This window comes from Apostichopus japonicus, chromosome 19 (assembly GCF_037975245.1).
Source record: "Apostichopus japonicus isolate 1M-3 chromosome 19, ASM3797524v1, whole genome shotgun sequence".
In the NCBI taxonomy this organism is placed as follows: Eukaryota; Metazoa; Echinodermata; class Holothuroidea; order Aspidochirotida; family Stichopodidae; genus Apostichopus; species Apostichopus japonicus.
Genome location: NC_092579.1, coordinates 30430764 through 30454992, shown reverse-complemented (window position 1 = coordinate 30454992; position 24229 = coordinate 30430764). Strand labels below are relative to the sequence as shown.

The window sequence follows — 24229 nt, the reverse complement described above, 5'->3', positions numbered from 1 at the left end:
TGGATACTAAATACTTGTATAGCTGCCAGTGTGCACGCATCATTGAGCACCGGTTCTGAGATGATGAGTAAATCACTAGAATGTGACGTAAGTACAATCATTAAAAATCATCGATTACGCTGCTTCTAACTCGAGGTCTGATATACTGGCAGTAACATGATTAACCGCTTCTGAAATGTTTCACTCAGTTTGTTTTGATGTTTTCGTATATACATTTCCCAACTGTATTTCCAGCAGTTAGACTAAAACAGCTGCTAAAAACAGCTTAAACTTTACCTCACTGTTTGCACACTTTCCATAATATCTACATATTCCGCAACCAAGTAATCTAATATTCCCTGTAAAACAACGCCCTCTCAAGTTCTTATAATATTACCTTTTACCAATTGAAAGCCTTCTGTTTCCGCTTTCATCAAATTAGAGCTCAGAGCCCCGTGTGAGAATATTCCACTAGACTGATATCCAATATGGAATATGTTTGAATTTGTTTTTCTGAGCCTTCCTTCACCCTCTCCCTGCTTGTGTTAGACATAAGCAAATCGTGAATATCATGGTGCCATGGTAAGCTTTAATCGTATGATCGAAAGGGGGGGGGGGTCTCTTCTAAACCTATATGATTTGAGTATCTTGATAGCAGTGATGGGGTGGGCCTCGATCTTGAAAGTAGTCCATTGGTATATAGCGAGATATACAACAACAACAAAAACTTGCTATAACCAATTCTTGTGCAAAACACATTAACAATAATCGCCTCCTCAGCTTAAGACTAACACAGTTACACCGCAACATCGGTAAGAAAACTCCATTGCTTCCCTTAATCAGTGGTTTAAGTTACACTTTACCTCGAGTGTAGCTCACAATAAGTCCAGGGAGATATGTTGTAAACTAAAGCAAAAACATTGTCTACAAGAAGCCTGAGATTTAGAATTACAGACTGCGACAAATTGGAGACCACTTTACTTTCTTAATTTGGAAGTTTGCATCTCTAAAAGTCAGTCATTCTTCTGAGGTGACAATTTAATGGGACTCAAGTGGATGAAAGCTTTAGAAAAGGTTGAACCGAAGAACAAGCTAGGCCTATTAATAGTCATCCACTTAATTGCTCTGTAATCTAAAGACTGTGCTATGGGGGGAAACAATTTCTATTATACCGTCGATAGATTACCTCTTTGTCCTCTTTTAGATTCTGATTGTAGATACTTTTGAATTATTTTTTTGTTAAGTACTCCAAACATTTAAGAGGTGAATAACCGTGTTAGGCTTTGACAATTAATTGGAACAGTTAAAGAATCAGATGCTTAGCATACACAAATTTTAAAACAGATCGGGTGAAAATGTCAGCCGGGAATTTCGACAAATGGTGGTTTGAAAAGAAAGAAGATCTATATGAAGAAGTATTCATTTCATTTGGGATGACGTAGGTATAATTCAAATGTGATACATTTAAATACCCTCTGGATTTTCTTGCTAAGCAAGTCAGACGGAATGTGCAAAAATTAAGAGAACATTACCTAACCTCATTCAATAAAAACTTGAAAGAGTATAAACAGTCTGTGAGATACTAATCATGTCCATGTAATATGCATCGGTAACTGTAAAGTTAACGATTAACCTACACTTGAAGCATGAAAGCAGTTCATTGCATAATAAAATCCCTGTTTTATAGTTTTATATTTTTATTTTGAAAAACATGTGGTTTGTTTATTAGATACAGAAATGAAATGTTAGTGATTCACGATGTATCGCAGATACCAAAATATGTGACAATGTTTAGCCCTAACTATGACCACATAAGTACAACATACATTTGAAACTTATTGAAAGTGTCATTATCGCGAAAGTACTTTCTTTCTTTCTTTGCCAAAATTGTCATGGTTTATAAGTTAAATATTTTCAATTAAACGTGTGGCGCGGTGATTTTATTTCAGATCACAATTCGATAGGATATGTCTTGAAACGACGTTCTCGCTCTTGAAGACGGCTTTAATGGTTTTTCTCACTACTTGGCTGAGCCGCATGAATTAACTAGAAAAGTAGACGATGTTAACCCGTCTTTTCCAGCGATCTGAACCCTTACCATTCGCACTTTTCCATATATTACCATACATGTAAATGCATGAATCTATCCTTACACGAAATTCACCATGTATTACGGTAGTATAATCCTTACATCTGGGTGTGCCCCGATTAATCGGAAGCAGACCGGATGCACATTATTATTGGTAGCTTTCAAGAGCTTCAGGAAAATTTGTCATTACCTGGGCATGCAGGGGCGGCGATTTGTTTCAAATATTGGAGGGGGGAGCATTTGCTTGGGTATAGGTGCGTATCCAGGATTTTCTAACCCGGGGGGGGGGGCGCGAATTACTATCGGAGAGGAGCGCCACCATTGGTTGGCGCGCATGAGTTCAAGAAAATTTCTGGTTTGATACGGTAGCTCCCCAGATCACCGGAAATGGCACTTTCGGGCTTGAAAATAACCAACCAGATGTACCCTTTTGCCTGAGAACCAAGTTTTCCCCAATAGTTTTTTTCCCATCCATAACCCTTTTCAAGAGTGGCACCAGTCACACATCATGTTCGACCTCATCGCATCTCCTGTGGATCATTGCTTTCGTAGGCAATACTACGTAACGGCCCACAATACCGGTCAGCCCTACTTTTCAAGGTTTTAAGCACATTATTTGTTCAGAATTTGAATAATAAATTCACTTAAAAAAATACCCATAACGTTGCACAAAATTTCATCTATGGACAACCAATATAGAAAAACCCCCTTCAACCCCTAACAGATCGGTCAAAATTGCACGAGTAGAGGGAAGTATGATGAAGAATGTTGGTCAGGGAATTTTCGAAAATACAGGCAAAGTTAATTTATCGGTGTACAAATAGTAAAACCTCTTATAAAGGCTACTATAAAACTTCGATATCATATAAATAAAAAATATGCTCGAGGGGGGCGCTCTTCCCCTTCGCCCCCTCCCCTTCGCTACGCGCCTGCGGTTAGAAATCTTGTAGGAAACAGGCCAAATGAAAACCCAGTGAACCCATATCGATGTGGATCATATACGTGATTGTACGTACTTACACTCATACATACAAGAGATGTAAAGACAGTATGATAATAATCATGAGTGACAACATGCTATACGGTCACAGGTCACAGAAACGACCACGAAGAGTCATTTACCTCATGCAGCCCTGTGTTGGATGAAGTTTTAGCCATGCACCGCCAAACAGGATTTCACGCATTATTTTCTATTTATAGCAACACAAAAAAAACTATGCCACCAAATATTGGGGGATATTAGATACTATATCCCCCACCCCATGATCGCCGCCCATGTGGGCATGTACATATAGATTTTCAGGTTTAAGGCCATCTAATCTTTCGAAAGGCCTATTTCCATATCTACGCAGTATTGCAGGCTTATTTTAGAAGGTCCTTATCAAGCCTATTTTGACATGTTAGCAGACGGTTTCTTTTGCATTGGGGGTGGGGCATAATTTCAACAGCTGTGGGAAAACTCAAATAATTGCGTATCGAGAGCGTTAATGGTGTCATTGATTTATTTACATTGCGGCTTGTGAATAAAAACGTAGTTCAGGTACTAATTTAATACCGTTTTTTCCACATCATAGGTGTGTGTGTGGGGGAGGGGGGGGGGATTTAAACTACTATTTGGACAATGAGTTAGAAGTTGATGCAGTAATGCTTACTTTGGAGAGTATCTGCTTCTCCGTGTTCCCAAAATTAGTCAACATGTGACTATGATGGATTGACTTTGTGAACCATAATTAGTGACTTCATCTTCTCTAGACAAGCTGTCGTCTGGGGTAAGCCTATATGCCCATTTGGCGGGTATCAAAGTGAAAGGCAATAGCGTATAATGGTAAATTTAATGTCACAACGATTGCCAACAATTTAGTGAATAAATTAAAGAAAATTCCTTCGTTATCATCCTGTTCGGAATCTGCGCGAAGCCTTTGAACTACTTTGCGTGTCAATGTTTGCGTGATGGCTATGTAGCCTAGGATATGTACTAGTAGGCTACAAGACTAGCGCAAAGGCTCAAATTCATAACTTCACCGGCGGGCCTAGTATTTAGCCTAGCCTAGTTCCCCGTTAAGTAGTGTGGTCTAAGTATGAGGCATACTAATCATCTGACGTGACAGAACAGCTTGGATCCATTATGATCCAACATATATTGGCTAGAACTATCAGAACGTAATTACTCGATTGCTTGACATAGGTTCTATGGCCTTTTATGGGCCTAAAACTACATACTGAGCCTAGTATAAGGCCCGGCCTAAGTAAGACTAGCCTAAGCTGTGTCACGATTTACTTGGGGCTTTTATCGGAACTTTGCAGAGTTTTGTTTTCTATGATAAGCTTTGCTACAAATAATCAGCTACTTTTTCTCAGTCAATGCTTGCGCTTAAATAAGTAGGTGAGTGATCAGGGCCGGCCTAACTATCACTGTATCAGGCTGCCTGCTATACTAACTAGGTTGGGCCTTCTGTAGCCTAAGCATAGCTCTGCACACAAGTAAGGCCTACCTTTTTCAGCTTTAGTGGAAAATCGTCGGACAACCCAACTGACATATCCAGGTATTGTATTCTTTTTCCGTAAGCAGCAACATTAAAGTACTTTATCCCAGTCAGAAACTTTCCGGTTGAATTGAAATCCAGAAACAAATAATCCCAAATAAATAATTTTCCAGGCCAGACCAGCAGCCTACGCGCAGACGATCCTTTTTGATGGTAAACAATGAACGGCGGAAGTGTGACTTCCGGTTGTTCCTTAGCAACAATCACATCTATTACACAGTCAGTCCATAGATCATTGGTTATGACAGTTACGTGACCCAGAAATTTCCACCAATGACTGAAAGCCCACATATGTGGGCCAAATCAAGGTTAGACTGTCTCTGGAATAGCGAACTCGGGTTGTTTCAGGGCCTTTTTGACGTAAAGCCCCCAAAGCCAACTGCGTGCCCATAGTGGGGCAAATTTGGCCCCCGTGTCTGGTTCCGGCAAAGTTAACGTACTCAAATTAATAATTCTGATTTATTAAGCAAATCTAGGCTACAGTATGCCAACACATCTCATTGTTTCATAATTTTATCTACTTTTGCTGTGTTGATGAAAAATTTGGAAATTTTCAAACTTCACCATGCATCATATACACATCGTTACATATAGCTTACAAACTTAATATCCATTGATACGATCATATAAAGACCCATATTGGGCTCTAAACTTCAAATAAACTGACAAATCGCCCTTTATTGGTGAAAGGAAGGTCAACAAAATCCGCAAGGTCCTTCGTTCATATTGGCTGCTGAGGGTGAGGGGTTGCAGGTGATGTACCAGTGTGGACTACCTGACCACCATTCAGACATAGGCGTACGGGACCATTTCAGTTTGGGGTGGGGGCAGAAACTTTTGTGCCCGAAAGTTCCCGTGACACTAAACGGAGCGCCACCATCAGTTGGCGCGTAGCGTACAAGAATTTTTGGGCAAAAAATACCTCTCAGATTGCCGGAAATGGCACTTCTGAGGCCTTGCAAGTTGCATTTAAACATTCTTTATTTTATAATCTCACATTTTAGAAATTTACACTTCCCAAAAAATTTGGTAAATTAGAAGAAGAAAAAATGGTAACATCACTTTGAAGGGGAAAAATAGGACAGTATATTTTTTAAGCTCCTATTTAGTTACCGTATTTATTATTTTAACACAGTACTCAGCTACCTCCAGAAAACATACATGGTTCAACGACACGTAGGCGGGATAATGTCGCTGTGTCGGGTGAGACTGCAATTTGTCTCACAAAAAAAGTATAAAAAATAACAAAGAATATGATAAACCTGTTCTTCTAGGCTTGTAGGCACCCCCCCCCCCCACCGCCATCCATGAAAAAGAAACTGTTTCTTATATACACTCATGTCGGGGATGTCCAGGTATACAGTTGACTAGCTAGATGACATGATGTCACCACGATTGTGTTAATAATTTTGGGCGATAGTGCAAAAAGCGTGGTAGCCCAGATGAGCTGCGCGTACGGTGGTGTTACACGGAAATATTCGGGCATCATGATGCTAAATAAAGAAAATCATTTGGCCTATATTAATATTAATGTCACAAAACAAATAACACAAAACGCTCTCCACGGAATTGTTGGGCAAAAATTTGAAAAAAAAATTGGGCAAGCTACTGCATATTTATATATAGATATTTTTTTTCTCCTCTTAGGCTGCCCGAATTTTTCAGGACTTTTGCCCGAATTTCTTGTCCTCTGGAAATTTGGGGGCAATCTGCCCCCCCTGCCCCCCTCCCCGCCTCGTACGCCTATGCATTCAGGTCTCTTCCCATGTACTCCTATATGTGTCTCCCATTCATCGTTATATTACTGTCATGCAGGGTACGTGTGGATGCTCTGAACTGCCGACATCATATAAAGCAACCAATAGAAATCTTATCAATTTCTATGAATGAGCAACCTCAAAAGAAAACCTATTTTCAAGTTTTGAAATGAAAACAAACAAGTTTTTTTTTTCAATGTACCTTCAAGGCTCTTCACTTTATTTTTTTCAGAACAAAAAGTTAGCCTCTGCAATTTGCAAATTAAACATAGATACAAAGAAAACAAATGTTATACTTGTGACGAAATAAAATAAACACAAGCTAAGCCAGATGAGAGAAAAGGTTTTGAACACTTGCAGAAATTAAAACAATGTTTTTCATTTAAACCTCGGGCAATAGTTTTGATCGGTATATCAGTGATATGACTGGCACGTGACCCAGCGTGATCGCCTTGCCAAGTATACAAACAATAACAGAACAGCAATATGACATACCATCACTGTATATCAGTGTATTGTATTGAGTAGGCATAACTGCTGCCAACGTATGTATCAGGCAACCACGTGTTATTGGTTAAAATGAATCACTAAAGTTTGAGTACTGCTTGCTAATGAATATACCGTAAGAAATTACAAAATTATTGCATGCACGTATTGGAACATAGCACGATATTTGAGCTTGATGGGGATGGCTTGGGTGAATAGTCAATAATAAGGCAGGCCTAAAGAGGAGGAGGGGTGATGGGGCTTGGAGAAGGGGGGGGGGACGCTCCTGTACACTCACAGTGTACATTTACAGAGGTGCAAGAACTTACTTCGGGTCCATGACAATGTTTCATAAAGCAGTCGAACTGCAACCTAAACAGTTAACAACTAACAATGACTAAGAATGCTGAAAGTTTGAGGAGAAGAAATACAAACACCACTTGGCAAGTTTGCTCCTCTTAAACGGGCGGAACCAGGGTTTTAAAGGGGGGAGGGTGGCGGCCATAGGGTTGTTGGAGCCGACTCCAGGTAGGGGGGGGGGTACATGTGAAAGAGCAATTTAGGCTTTCAAGTTAGGTTTATCGTGAGGTCTACATGCAAGGCTGTGCTAATAACTTCTTTTAATTTTTAGTGTGTGGGTTGAAAATAGGGTGGGATACACCCCATACAGCCCTCCCTTACTGGATATGTGCCTGTTCAAAGTTAATGTTTCCACTGAAAACATTTTCATTGGAGTAGCCTGAAGTTTACTTAGGTAGTAGGGAGATCAAAAACACTTTTGCTCAAAATAAAAAATAAAGTTCTCCCCCAGACCAGCAAAGCTGGTTTTCTCCTTTCTAGTTAGAGCCTCTGCTATCATACAATGACATATTACCACTGAGTTTCCATCAAAAGTCATTCTCTTATAATACTCAAGCAAAACATTAAAGAACATTATAATGCATCTGGGATATTTTTATTCAACATTAGAGTAACCTTCTTTCCAATAAAAAAAAAGTTCTTTCAAACAAAGCTTAGATATTACATATTATATTTAAACTGTATCGCTATAAAACACACTAAACTGACTAAAGGCACAATTGCTTTAAAATGCCACAATGTGTTGCCTTAACCACAAAACCAAAAAAATTAAAATTGTTAAAATAAATTCAATAGTTTGAAAACAATTTCCCAATTAAAAGCATATACATATTGCACCAAATACATTGTGCTCTCAAAAATCAATAACCAAAACCTCATCAGCAAAACTAAATTAAATCATTCTATCTACCCTTTATTTTATGAAACATTTTTTTTATTTATGAGTTTATAAATTTGGGCTTGTTTCCTAGCCCTAAATGTGTCAAGTTATAAATTGCTGTGATGAGTAGTTATCCCTAGAATGTTAATGCAAACCATAGCTGCTGCAGGCTAAATACAAATAGAATACACATTCATTGGCAGATCCATAAGGGTTCATAAATGATTAAAATAAGTGCTCAATTTCAACCTTTCTTTTTGCTCAAAAAATCTTGCTCACTCCCATTTTGCCAAACATGGTCTTGGAAAACTGACAGTTATATCTGCTATTGTAACAGCTATTTGATATCTGCAGTTAATGTCTACAGCCTGGAAAACCTGTGTCAGACAGTTTCTTCAAAGTGGTTTTGCTGACTGCTGTATTTCTGTTGCTATCAGGTGTCTGTGGTCTTACATTTGAAAATAATAATTCTATTTTAGGTTAGAAGGTAACATTCTTGCACTAAATGTTTATGTTTATGGGGGGGGGGGGGAGGGGGAGAACACTGATATTACATATAACACCAAGGTGTACATTGACTTGTAAAGTTCTATAACTGCTAGAATGATGGAAAATATTGATCAAATAGATTTTCTTTTAGGAAACGACCAGGTTTGTGTTTTCTTTTCTCTAGGTTCTTGTTTCCTTTCAGCAAATTACACAAAATCTATTATTTACCTGTCAATGTAATGTACTTGGTGCAACCTTATTTCCCTCCCCCCCCCCTTTTATCCCTTCCACCTTCACACCAATGCCAGGGGTTGCAGATGAGGCTTGTGTACCATTAGAGTGACAACAAACTGACTTATGAACTAAATGACAGTTTTTCCAAGAAATGTATTTTACACCACATTTTGGAAAAGATTCTTAGATTCAGGTCACAACATTCTGCTAAAAGTATACATCAGTAACCAAGGAAACAGATTAAGAAATGACAAAAACAGACAGTTAATCTCTTAGATTACTAGATCAAATGAATTCACATCATTTGTTTCATCATTGAAACAATGCATGAATTACATTCCCTTGCTTCTTGACAGGAGAGGGTGAATATCGAAGAGACAATATCAATTAATTGAGGATTAGTCATACGTAGCTTTAGATTCGTCTGAAAAATCTGCTTCATAGGACTCAATCTGTTCAGAATCTGTAAAATAATAATTCTACATCTGAACTACACTTACTAGAATCCAATCAAATGGCAGCAATTTTATCATGAAAGCGATTCAAAACAAATTATATTATTGCCAGAGGTTTCTTTTATTTTACCATCTTTGAGCATTTTGTTGTTGTTGTTGTAATTACAGATGTAACAATCCTGTAACTAATCTACTGGTGAGGCTTGCATGGCGTCTTCAATTTTCTTGCATATTTCGGCTGTCCTCTCTGACATGGTACCGTACCTGGCTGTATCCACCCCCATGACCATCATCAAACTCCCCACCTCTCCGTACGGCATCAGACCAAACAGAGCTTGCAAGCATCGAAACGCTGTCAGAGGAAACAAAAATAAATTAACAAGTTTTTAATTTATTAATACACAAATTCCAACTTCACAAATTATATTGGAAAATTGTTATTAAAGAGATCGAAAAAGATCAATTAAGCAATTGCTCAATAAAGCCAAGAGTTCAGACTTTCAATATTCTTGAATCAACTTTAATGCTGCTGGTAAGTCCATTTCAACAATGGCTATACAAAACAACTTTTAAATGCAATAAGTTCTGTTTTTTTTTTCTCTCCACATATTTGATAATTGATGAACTTGATAAGTTCAGTCAATTTTGAGACCAATATATTTCCCAAAGTGGAGTAAGATTTTTCTGTTTTGTTTTAAATCTTTCATCGTAAGTGTATTTACTATTAAAGGTGCCTTCTCTTTTGCCAACCATGCAGGGAACAGATTAACTGATTACAGAACAAGCATTCCTTGATTTAATTGGTTAATTAAATGGTAGAAATTAATAGATTTCTCTGAACTGAATTTTTTATATAAGGAATACTACTGCCTACTGCCCTGATAGTCAAACTGCTGGTCGCAATCCATTTAGGGACCCTCCAAAATGCTTTGGAGGGCTGCCAAAAATTCAGGATAAAAAAAAACCAGTAACAAAATCTGGAATAAAAGTTGCAAAAAAAAACACCATTTTGCAACAATGTTCCTGTAATCACATAAAAATTTCTCAAATGTGAGGGGGACACCTCCTACATGTACACGCCTTCTCGAGCCGCAAAATTACCACTGGAGGGTCTCCAAGTTGTATCAGGTAAAAGTTGGAGTCACCAAGTTAAGAACGTTTGAATACCAGGGTTGTACGGTACAGCCAGAACATAGACATACACACAGACAGACACTTTAAGATCCAGAAGTTAAGACAAACAAGTTAAAGTGAATACTCACTGGCTTCTTCTGTAAGTTCAATGGTTAAACACTGGATAAGGGCACTAGACACTTCCACAACAAAATCTTCTGAAATCTGAAGGAGCAAAGACGTGTGAAAAGTAATAAAACAACTTGAGCCTTATCAACCCCTTATATTAACATATCAGGCTTAGTTCACAGTTATTTGCACTAGCTGAACACAAGGAATGGTTTCTCACTGGATGGTTAAATGACCATTTTAACAAATCTTTTCACTCCTATTTTTGGAACATTTGTCTCTTTGGAATAGAGAATATTGTCTGGTTTGTTTATGCCTCTGTCACATATTTTTATACAAGATATAAGACACATTGATAGTAACCTCAACATGAATACTAAAATATAAAAACCACAAACAGTGTATGGAGTAAAGCCCAAAATAAAAGATAATTTAAAGTCGAATTTTTATGAAATCCCTTTTCAGCCACTTTCTGGGTTGTATTGAATGAAACTGGTTACAAGGCATGCACTGTACTGTGGCATCTGACTGACAGCCCCCCCCCCCCACCAGAAAGAAATGGCTTGATAGAGAATGCACACCAACTAAGCTAAGTTGGTAGACAGCTGGTAACCCACAAGTCACTGGTTTGAACCTGTTTTAGCCATCAATTTCTTTGCTCATTTCCAAAATAAAATTTCCAAAATATTTGACACCACCTATCAAAGAAGATCTGTGAGGATTGAGTTCATTTTATTATTATCTCATTCTATATAGCTAATGTGCATTCCTGAAAATGCAGCATACTTCTCTGGAAAGGCTGTATATCTAGGACCCCAAAAGTGGCTAGATATGATAAAAATGAACTTAAAGCACACTTTTATGAATATTTTGACAGTTTTGGAAATATTAATTTGCATATAGTGATTATAATTTTGTGTAAATGTTGGTGATTTCACAAGATTTCATGAAGATATACACTCAGGGAAACAGTCTTCATTTGATTTTGGTACCATTAAGGTATGCTTCTTTTTTTGCTCATTCAGTGTAGTGTCCCTTTAAACTACAGACCAACACTTGGTTTATGTATTAAATGCAAATGAAAGCATCAGTGTGAGACTCCAGGGAGTATTTATCAGTACTGTGATTCTTTCATGCATGAATATGATTGATAAGAATAAAAGATCATATTTCGGTGAATGTCATAAACAAATGGAGAGGCATAAGAGAGGATGTAATGACAGATGAAAAGAACTAATGGTCCATTAGTGAATCGACAGTCGAGAAATGGCAAGAAGTTTAAACAAACTTAAATTCAGTTGTTTGTCACAAATGGACTGACTTACAGAGCTAATTTGAAATGCTGTCTCTTACAATATGCATGACTTCAGAAGAGAATATTTACAACATGATATTCAAGGAAGTAATCATACAGTGAGCAAAGGCTTTTAAGTTTTTCTTCTCTTTTCTATATCAAGGATATTTAGCTTTCAAAAATTCAAACCACACAGGGCATTGGAAAAACATCATAGATATTATTTGAGGTTCATTTTTGCTTTAATAATGAAAGCCATATAATGTTTTTTTAAGTTTGTCACTTAGTATATATATAAAAACAAGACCTACAACTTCACAATTTAGCTACTAGCCAAAAAATGCAATGGTCTAAAAAGCTCCTCGCTAAACTTAAATCGGCACTGGCACTTTCCTTAACTAATTACAAAAGCAACATGTGTCTATATTGGAAGACAAACGCCAGTGCATTTTTTTGTCTACTGGCAAACGACAAAATCACCAGCATTTAGCCAGTTAGTAGCCTAAGTTTCAAGGCATGATAATATGAAGATAATAGAGACCATGTAGCACCTTATTCCTCTTAAATGTTCAAAAAATGTTACTCCCTTATCCTTGGTTACATGGTATAATCAACTTGTATAAATTAATTTTTTTGTTATCAACAAGAAAATCCTTCTATTATTGACAATAAATATGCAATGGGAAGCAGAATGAGAACAGAGGAAACTTAAAACTTCAAAACTTGCATTGTTTTTATTGTTGCTAGGCAACCCTCTGTGTAAACTACTTTATGCATCATAAAATATTATTGCACAAATAAGATGTCAAATTGATCTAAAATATAAGTCAGTAAAATTACAGTTATCTAAAACTCTTTACTTTGCCATTATTTCCCAAATAAAATAAACATTGTGATATTATTTTCATTCAAAGTGCGCCTATCGAGTGGCTTCTACTCTAACAAGGAGGAAATGGCATTGCATAACCTTGTATGATTTTTAATAATAGAGAATGCTGATTCATAAGCTTACGTTGTGTCTCGTCATATTGTAAACGAGTGTTGCCGACGCAATGATGAGATCGAGAACCGTGCTCAGGAGGCTGGATACTATCAGTGAGATCATGAGTTGCATATTGCTAGTGGGTTGTCCATCCACGGGACACACCCACTGCTGCTCAGCCTTCAGCCAAAGACTGCCCTTTCGTGTCGAACAAGCATTGCATAACTGAAAATGAAACAAAATCAGAGTTATTAAGCAACTTGATCATAAGGATTGTTGATCTGTAGGCCAAGGTGAAATTTCTTACAGGCATCAAGCAAACTTAAAATTGAGGTTGTTGGAAGGACAACCAGTTGATAAGCACTAAGCCATAATGTCCATTAAACACTTAATATTACATCTAGGAAAACAAGTTTACTTTTCTGAGAACCGTAAAATGGGGTAAACAACAAACAAATAAACTTAAAACTCATCTCTAATATTGCATAAAGTCATAATGGTTTATTCCATTTTATAGCATTAAGGTTTTAGATTTTGTTTATCAATTTAATGAAGCTTAATGGTTGAAACCCTAAATAATAGTACTGTTTATAGTAAAGATACCTGGGCAATAAAAGAGTAGTATGAAAATTAATATTTCAAAGATGAAAGAGACACATGAAAGATGCTGGCAAAAATTTGCATTCATTACCTGCATACCTGATCATGATGGAGATGACATCATTTTGTATTTGACATGTTTTGCAGAATAAGTGAACTCGAAGCAAACAAGTGTGATTTCATAGAAGCAGGCTGTAAATTTATTTTATGTTTTTCTTCAAACTTAAATGGTAATTTCCTTCTTGCATCTCAGAATGTATACACTGCCTTTGCTGGAATATCTTGACATTCCCTTTGGCTACGTTTGCACCTAATCCAATCTAAGGTCAAAGCAATAAGGTGTGCAACAATGACATCACAACTGTTCATTTTGGGTTCACTTATGGTTCAAACTGCGACAATTTCAATTATCAATATCTTGAAAACTCTGTTTCAAGTGCAAATTTTCACCAGGCTGCTTTGCAATTTGTTCCTGTCGTCAGTCAAAAATAAACATTCCTCTGGACTATAGTAAGCCTTTTCGTTAAAACTACAGAGAGATTCAATACAGAGACAAACATTTTTAACAATACGAGTCATGCTTCTGTTGCAGGGTTCTGAACACAATATTAATATTTACTAATGTAGAAATGTTTTAAAAAAAAATTCAAAGTGATGAGAGTATCACAATGGACACACAAGTAAATCAACCATTATGGAACTTATGCCAATAATTCAGTAAATAATGTAGCTAAGTTAACTTTTCAAGATTATATTTATAACAAACTAATGCAAATAAAATTCCAAATCTTTTGCGTCATGTCTACTTTTCCAAACTTTCGAGCTACAAAAAGGTGACTAAGCACTATAATACCCCCTCCCGCACCCCATATCCCGACCCCTCCTGAACCTCCCAAATAATCGGACCAAAACATGCGCTTCCCAGCAAGAATTTCTACGTACCAATCTGAAGATAGACACTTGAACGTCGAGAGAATAAGTTTGAAGCAGGAAAACAAAGGTCATGATGGCGTGGTCGTCGTTCTCTTTTTGCTCTTTGATGATTTCTGGATCTAGGAAGACGAGCTGAAGTAGATCTACTAACGGGAGGAGCAACTCATGAGGGAGATCTACCGTACAGAGTAATCTACCTGTTGATCAGAAACAATCAATTAACCAATTAATCAATATATCAAATAATAAAATCTCAATCTTATTTACCGGGTAATCTAACTGTTGATCAGAAACAATCAATTAATCAATATATCAAATACTAAAATCACATCTTATTTACTGGATAATCTAACTGTTGATCAGAAACAATCAGTTAACCAATATATCAAATACTAAAATCCCATCTTATTTACTGGGTAATCTAACTGTTGATCAGAAACAATCAATTAATCAATATATCAAATACTAAAATCCCATCTTATTTACTGGATAATCTAACTGTTGATCAGAAACAATCAATTAATCAATATATCAAATACTAAAATCCCATCTTATTTACTGGGTAATCTAACTGTTGATCAGAAACAATCAATTAATCAATATATCAAATACTAAAATCACATCTTATTTACTGGATAATCTAACTGTTGATCAGAAACAATCAGTTAACCAATATATCAAATACTAAAATCACATCTTATTTACTGGGTAATCTAACTGTTGATCAGAAACAATCAATTAATCAATATATCAAATACTAAAATCCCATCTTATTTACTGGGTAATCTAACTGTTGCTCAGAAACAATCAATTAATCAATATATCAAATACTAAAATCCCATCTTATTTACTGGGTAATCTAACTGTTGATCAGAAACAATCAATTAATCAATATATCAAATACTAAAATCCCATCTTATTTACTGGGTAATCTAACTGTTGATCAGAAACAATCAGTTAACCAATATATCAAATACTAAAATCCCATCTTATTTACTGGGTAATCCAACTGTTGATCAGAAACAATCCATTAATCAATATATCAAATACTAAAATCCCATCTTATTTACTGGGTAATCTAACTGTTGATCAGAAACAATCAATTAATCAATATATCAAATACTAAAATCCCATCTTATTTACTGGTTAATTTAACTGTTGATCAGAAACAATCAATTAATCAATATATCAAATACTAGAATCCCATCTTATTTACTGGGTAATCCAACTGTTGATCAGAAACAATCAATTAATCAATATATCAAATACTAAAATCCCATCTTATTTACTGGGTAATCTAACTGTTGATCAGAAACAATCAGTTAACCAATATATCAAATACTAAAATCCCATCTTATTTACTGGGTAATCCAACTGTTGATCAGAAACAATCCATTAATCAATATATCAAATACTAAAATCCCATCTTATTTACTGGGTAATCTAACTGTTGATCAGAAACAATCAATTAATCAATATATCAAATACTAAAATCCCATCTTATTTACTGGGTAATCTAACTGTTGATCAGAAACAATCAATTAATCAATATATCAAATACTAAAATCCCATCTTATTTACTGGTTAATTTAACTGTTGATCAGAAACAATCAATTAATCAATATATCAAATACTAGAATCCCATCTTATTTACTGGGTAATCCAACTGTTGATCAGAAACAATCAATTAATCAATATATCAAATACTAAAATCCCATCTTATTTACTGGTTAATTTAACTGTTGATCAGAAACAATCAATTAATCAATATATCAAATACTAGAATCCCATCTTATTTACTGGGTAATCCAACTGTTGATCAGAAACAATCAATTAATCAATATATCAAATACTAAAATCTCATCTTAATTACTGGGTAATCTAACTGTTGATCAGAAACAATCAATTAACCAATATATCAAATACTAAAATCCCATCTTATTTACTGGATAATCTAACTGTTGATCAGAAACAATCAATTAATCAATATATCAAATACTAAAATCCCATCTTATTTACTGGATAATCTAACTGTTGATCAGAAACAATCAATTAATCAATATATCAAATACTAAAATCCCATCTTATTTACTGGGTAATCTAACTGTTGATCAGAAACAATCAATTAACCAATATATCAAATACTAAAATCCCATCTTATTTACTGGTTAATCTAACTGTTGATCAGAAACAATCAATTAATCAATATATCAAATACTAGAATCCCATCTTATTTACTGGGTAATCCAACTGTTGATCAGAAACAATCAATTAATCAATATATCAAATACTAAAATCTCATCTTAATTACTGTTTAATCTAACTGTTGATCAGAAACAATCAATTTATTAGAGACTAACATCCTATGTTACATACTGAGTAAATGTACCTGTTGATCAGAGATAAGTGATAAAATTGAAATTTATCAAATACTAAAAAGTAAGAGTAAATTAAGGGTAAGAAATTCTGAGCATAAATAAATACTACCCTGAAAGTTTTAAAGGTGTTCATACACAAAATACATATAACAGTAAGAAACCAAGACCACTGCAATATCTTGATACCACATCGGGTTTACTGATAGAGTGAACTTTCATGAACTGCTTCATTCTATCAATCTTATAGATATTTATATAGAACATGGACTTTTACAATACCATTTACATTACAAAACCTAACACAGGAACAAATAGACAAGGGTTTATAAATCAGGACATCAACCTTGCACGATCTTTCCTTCCATCATACATACATACCTAACACCAGGAACCCTGCAGGTGTTATTGATGGCTTATATATGTCATCTTCCGAGGCAAGGAGGCACGGTACTAGGTTCTCCAACTCTGTTATTTCTCCATCTGATAAGAGGCCTTTGGGAAGGTTTGTCTTGATTGCTTCCACGCAGGCAACAGGCTGAAATATTCAGAGACAATGATCAACATGAGGCTACTATTATTAGAAATATGAAACATTGTAATTGGCAGTCACACTCATAACTAATCAATGGTGACAGCTATGAATGTTGCCATGGAATTCTGATCAATGTCGCTGGCTTTATAGGGAAATTTGAAAGGTAAAAAGGAAGGGATATCATGTTATATAATAGTGCAAGCGAAACAGGCAGGCATATCTTAACTAAATCATTGGTGAAAATGGTGGCTAAGTTTTAATTGTATTTTGTAATGCCTAATCTACTGCATTTTATGCCAGCCTGTCATGACCTTCTATATATAAGTCACTGATTTTCTGTAATAAAAAAATCCCCCCCCCCCCAAAAAAAAAAAATGTATTTGGGATTTTCAAAGGTTTTCTTTTGTAAGTACAAATTGATAAGATTTTTGACAATAATCCTACAATTCAGAATCAAAACCAAATATTATGCAGAACAGAATGATGAAAATCTTATTTTTTATGAACCAGCCAGGTCAGGTCACTGATGGCTTACTCACATACTGTATCAACACATTTATTTAGTGTGTGATCCTACATTGATACAAAAGAAGCCTAAAACATTCCCCTATGCGTATCACAAAAACAGCTTCATTTCAGACTGTCCTTGACTTCTCCAAATATACTGTTAAATTTCAAAAGAGTCCTTATGCTATGTACCTTATTAAAATAGTAGCCTACTGTACAGTAGTGATCATGGGGTTTAACTAACTGAAAACAACAAATTTACAGAAATCAGGCAAACTGATCATGGAACTTTGCTGAATTTGAACATAGAAAACAGGATTTTTTCATTTCAGAGGAATAAACTTTGTGGCCCTTCTATTCTTTCTATTAGTGTCATTTATCAGATCAGAGAAACTGGCATATATTATACTACACTGTTAACATGCTTGCTGCTAAATCACACACACTGTATTACATACATGTATGGTAGGATATGCAAATAGGGCACATCCTCCCAAGAACATTAACAGAAGCCAGCTGTAAGTCACTAGATGCGAACCCAGAAACACAGGCAACCCTGTTCCAGCACTTTTGCATGAGATAACAAAAGCTTCCTTGTTCAGGAAGTAAACTTAACAGGCCACTGTTCTACAGCTGTAACAACCAATCAAATTTGACAAAAGTGACTCACGTTGCTCTCCTCAAAGAGGACCAGTCTGGATCTCTCCAGCATCTTCTCTTTCCTTAGTCTCTCCATCAAAACATCCTCTATGTTTTCACCAGACTCTTCAGCATTTTCTCCTCCTGTGTCTTTACCTACAAACAGGGTAGCAATTAATGAAATAAATTAAAATGAACAGGAAACAAGTTCTGCAGATAACCTTATAAACTCAACTTGATGTGTTTGTTTTCTGTTGGTCAGTATAGATCACTGTTTGTTTGTTCAAGAACAGAGTGAAAACAGCTTGTTCTGTTTGCAAGTTTTTGTCTCTTGCGATCAAAATTCTATTGAAAAAAAACACAGTTCATATGTTCCTTTTACTACTTGTCTTAATGTCACAAAACATTAAACAACCAGGAGAAACTCTATTTCTTATCAAAACAGGAACACAAAATCTTTGCCTAAGCCTCACAACACTTCTTGTAGCAGAAGCACAAAGGTCAAGCCTACTTTGCATATAAGTTTACAGGGCAGAGTCACTATAATTTGCAATTAACAGTCAGGGCTAATTCATCGGTTATTTGCACTGTCATCAACTTCGTGAGCAACATTGCACCAGGTCCTTGGGTCACTCAGATAGAAGGTGAAATACAGTTTGTAAGATATGAAATAAGACAATACCAGATTAGATTAAATTGTCTGTCAAATTTGATCAATGTAACAAAACTTGTTACCATCTTCTGATGCTTTCCCTCTTCCCTCTTCTTCTTTCGAGGATCCACTCGCCTCTTTCTGTCCCTTTGAGATACCGTTGATAGCAGCATTCTCAGAGGCATTGGCACCTGGTTTAGCAATAGGGTTAGCTGTCATGGAGTCCATGATACTCTTAAGCATAGCTCCAATGGGCCTGTTGCAATAAACAAAATAAGATGCTTTAAAATGTAACTTATGGTTTCAGTGAGCTTCGAGGAGAGAGAGAGCAAGAGAAATGCACATTATTTAGAATATAAACAGCCAAGGTATCATACAACTGCAAGAACTTAGGTAAAAGTAATCTCGATTATAATTATCCAACTGGACTAGAGTTTATTTACCAACATCTATTTACAATGAAATGAGCAAAGGATTTCTGAGAGTTGAAATATTCTGTCAATCCAACTCAAGGTGACCACTCTCAAATTTTGCAAGAACTTTTGAGGTGAAATGGAAAGTGCTGATCAGGCTATTGATCATTATTCTAGTTTCTGCAAAAAGAAAATGCAAAAGTAAATAATGAAGTATATGCTATTTCTATTTTTCTATTTTTTAAGCATTTGTGGTTTATATATATATTTATATAAACATGAAAAAAGGAAACTAGTGACTTAAACACCTAGGTATATACCTCTATTGTGTGTTACTTGGAAGTAGAAATCAAACAGGTACACACAATATATATGCTTGTATGCCTCAATAGCTAGCTATTTAACTTGGAATTGCAAATCAAACATACATATAACATGAAATTAGTTTAGTTTTTTTGTTTTTTGTTTTGTTTTTTGTTTTGTTTTTAGTTTTGTTTTTTGTTTAGTTTTTTGTTTTGTTTTTTGTTTTTAGTTTAGTGTGCTTTTTGAAGTTGTATTAACATATATTCCTTAATATAACTCTCCTAATTTGTTTGTTTTTGTTTGCAGCAAATAATACGCAAGTTAAAATCAGGAGACATTTTGAAATCCTAGATGATCAAACCAAGAGAATTGAGTTCTTAATGATACAGAGGCAAATAATTTAGGGAATGACTTCCTTGCTCCATTCGCAATGTACATTTTTAATTCATTGTTGCCAAATTATGATCACTAAAGCTTCCAAATTTGTCCTAAAACACAGAAATATTAAAAAAGATTAAACAATACTCAAAAAGCAGTATTAAACCAATCTCACGTGTCCATGACTTCTTGCGGTAGTGTGGACACATAATCCGGGATCTTTGAACCGGTGAGGAACGACGCAACTTCATTGCTGAAAGTGTTACAGTTGTGTTGAAACAGATTGTACTTTTCTCCTCTGTGGAAAGAAAAATGTATCACTGAATAATCTTCATGATGTTATGTAACCAATCCTGGAAAAATTCAAAAAGTTACACTTAACATCACAAGGTAGTTGGAACTTTTAAGGGCAATGCAGACACAAAGCCACTTGATTCCCATTTCTCTTTGACCCTAAAATTATTCAATTTGTCATTACACACATATGGTGGATGCCATCTTCAGTTAATGAGAAAATTTTATCAATTTGATTACCAAGATCAAAATTATTTTTCTGAGCACAATTTCTTGCGTAACACAAATCTGGTAGTAATGGTCAATGACTGGACACCATTGGAAAAACAATTAAGCATAACAGCTAGAGTTTATGGATAATGAAAAGGATGGAATGGGGGAAGGACTAAGGGCTAATAGTTGATGTGTTTTGGGGGTGTTGTTTATCTGGAAAAGTAACCATCCTTCTTAAGGTATTGAAACTATTTGGGGGAAGGGTAGGGTGGGCGATAGGGATGTTAGGCAGGTAGGGGGAGGAAGAGGGCGCGAGATGTTACATTTATAACAAATTTTCACCCACGTGTATTTCTCTTCGCCAAGCTCATGGAGATATTCCAGTAAGATGGCGTAGGTCACCTGTGTCTCTCCGAGGCGGATGGTCTTTTCAGGTTTTCCAAGGATTGTTCCACACTGTTAAGACAATAGGACATTATATATTGAATAATAATAATCATCACTCATGAATATCAATGAAATATCTACTTATCTAATTTATGTTATAGTTTACAAATCCATATATATCATACAGCTGTCTCCTAACCTGCACATGTCATAATTAAATGTTGACATAGGGTCAGGGAATTATTTAGTTCCCAAACTTTTGTGTATCAACTTTGAGGGTTCCAACCTTTGTCTATTATAATACTCTATGGCTTCCTTTTTTAAAACCTGCTATTCATCTTTGCACAGTTTGTATAGCCATTTGCCAAATTTGCATAGCATTTTGCAATGCAAGACTGCATACACTATTCCCTGAGGTTCTACTCACTAACATCACCACAAACCTTGATACAGTACTTCATCAAGTCTTTGATACTTCATCAAAGTTATAGTCTTTGTGTCTCAGTTGTGCTTTGAGGGCAAAATGTAACCTCAAATATTGTTAAAAACCATGTTTTGTCATGCATTTTGTAACAACATAGTATATAAATCAATGTACTCTACTGTAACTGGCAATCATTATATTGATATTTGAAGGTACAACAGATAACAAAGCAACCAATAACATCAACCATTTCATTAAGTCATCAAATTTAAAGGTCACCAGTATTGACCCCAAATATGCTAGAATGTCTACTAATGGTCACTCATCCCCAAACTTCAACATTTCTATTTCTGCTACCCTATCAGCATTTCCTCCATCCATGTCTGGGAATAACGTAGAATGTCTGAACCTTCAGAAAGGTGAGTATTTTCTAATGTTAGCGCAAAGCTAAACTACTGGGACCAATACATGACCTTAGCATGTTTTATCTATGTAGTCTATACTGTATGGATCAATGAGCATCAACCAATCAGGGAATATAAAGGTTCAGCCAGTAATATTAACTAGTTCGTTTCCATGGTTACCAAAGTCATCACCTGTGCCAAATACTTACAGGTCTGCAGCTTTCGATTCCTCCGCCACCAAAAAAGTATTCCCTGTTGAAGATGACGATGCTTGTGTGCCAAATACCATCTAACTGCTTACCTACGAACAGACACAGAGGAGTTGAACAGAGATTAGAGAAAAAACATTTACTTGATTAGAATCCAGATTTTTTGTAATTTTTGCTGAAATTTTCACTGTCAGATGTGTATACTTCATTACTGCTTAAAGGGGAAACTTAGCCTTGATAAAACATTCCCAATTTCAAATTAATGTCACTTGGTGAAATTAATACAGAAAAACGTCCTTTTACTCTAACATCAATGCTTTAATGTGAGAAGTAAAAAGGTTAACAAATGGCAGTTTCCTTCTCTGAATAAGATCCTTATGTCATCAAAATCAAGTATAAACATACATTTTTTACGCCCAAACTTTATTTTTCATGATCCAACGTGACAAAATTTCTTTTCTCACTTTGCACAACTCTTTCATTACATATGTATTTACATTGATACACCTTGTAGTTGATGTGTATTCAAGAATGTTGTTCTGTTTATAGCCTTCTGTTTTAATGCTCTTTTAACCTAATCTACCTATATAAGAATGGCTAACGTTTTTATATGGAAAATCAGCAATTACATTTCAATGTATGTTCATGAAAATGTCACCAGTAAAACATACAGAGAACTTTATAGTGCATGCACAATGTTTGGGAAACGTCACCTTGCTTAGTGCTTTAAACAAGACCATTTAAGTATTAATTCTGATTCAAGCTGGTCAAATATGAAACAAAATTACATGATTGAAGGATAATTTACACTTACAACTACGAAACTCTGATAGACCATAACTGTCACCTATCCTCCCGTACAAGCCAAGAGTTGTGTTCTGAGCATCTCAATTTTACTGACAATCCAATACAGGCTACATACATATTTGTGCTAATATATCCTTTGGCCTGGATCTTATCAGAAATTTATCCATTTGTTGGTGGTACTCGACAATACAGATATGAACATGTTCTCAACTGGGGATACTTTATAAGTATAGCCAATGAATGATCAGAGAAAGTTTAACTAGGCCTATAAGGAGTGTAGGCATATCCCAACACATTAACATTAACAATACTTAGCCTATGTTATATGCTGCATACCTTAGTCAAGTTGCAGATATTGACCTTTCTCATGTGTGCTCCCATAGGGCCACGGTATTCCTACTGAATTGTGGATAGTACATACTGTAGGCCTAGGCATATACACTACCCCAGTGGAAGACAGGTATAGTAAATAGTACTGTATAGTCTCGTATGGGAATAATCAGTTAGTAAAAGAAAAGAAATAGAGAATTCGTACTCGTTCTCGGGTACAAGATAAAAGATTCTGTAGTTATTTTGTCTATTAACTCTTACCAATTAACGGCAACGACAGCTGTTTCGCCAAGCCTTTACTTAGATCGTACACGAACAGCAGAACATCAGTGGACGCCATTTTCACGTTCTATTTTCGTCCTCGTTGACAATGTATTTCATGAATGATCGGAATGCATTTGTCATCTGTAGCTAAAGTGCTTGTCATGCTTGCATGCTAACTCACTGCTCGAGGAAAACGACTTGGAGAAAGTTCTTTGTTATTGTGGTATTACAGAGCTAACTTACGAGCTCAACGGCTCATGACGCGTTGGAAACAACAAAGTCGTCTGAATAAATGATACAAAACATTAGCTATCGCAGTCGAATTGAAACCGTACCATACATTACTACTTAAGTTGGGTCTGCAATACCACCGGTGCATGATTTCTAGATGATTGTTTGTTTTTCAAAGCTGATGCAATAATAAGACCATTCCTTAATCCTCTGAATGATCTGTACCATGAACTGGGAGAGAACATTATCTGAAAATCATGGTACCCAATATATCTCAGTCAAAAATAGTACCAAGCCTTCTGTTCACTTCTGTTCACTATCCATGAACCTGTTGATGGTTAAATTATGTCATTAGCATCAAGAAAATTGTGCAGTATTTGCATGTCTGTACTTCAACGTTTGCAAATGTCAGTAGTTTCAGGCAACGTTGTGACCAAAATGAAGAGGGTGGCAGAGGGAGGGAGGGCCTGCCCCATCGAAAAATCAATTTCTTTATTAATTCAGCTGCACCTGTTGGTAACTTTTGATTTATTCATTCAAC

At 35.7% G+C, this 24229-nt stretch overlaps 1 protein-coding gene across 1 annotated transcript; it reads right to left on the bottom strand.

Annotated features, from left to right (window-relative positions):
- Positions 1-7793: 7793 nt before the first annotated feature.
- On the bottom strand, positions 7794-23650 carry LOC139959357 (uncharacterized). Its single transcript, XM_071956871.1, has 11 exons — positions 23455-23650; positions 22057-22148; positions 20979-21088; positions 20301-20423; positions 19115-19287; positions 18411-18535; positions 17080-17236; positions 14333-14520; positions 12821-13015; positions 10535-10610; positions 7794-9624 (listed from the first exon to the last, which is right to left on the bottom strand). The coding sequence occupies exons 1-11, from the start codon at positions 23531-23533 to the stop codon at positions 9458-9460; spliced, it is 1485 nt and encodes a 494-aa protein (XP_071812972.1). The 5' UTR covers positions 23534-23650; the 3' UTR covers positions 7794-9457.
- Between the last annotated feature and the right edge of the window lie 579 nt (positions 23651-24229).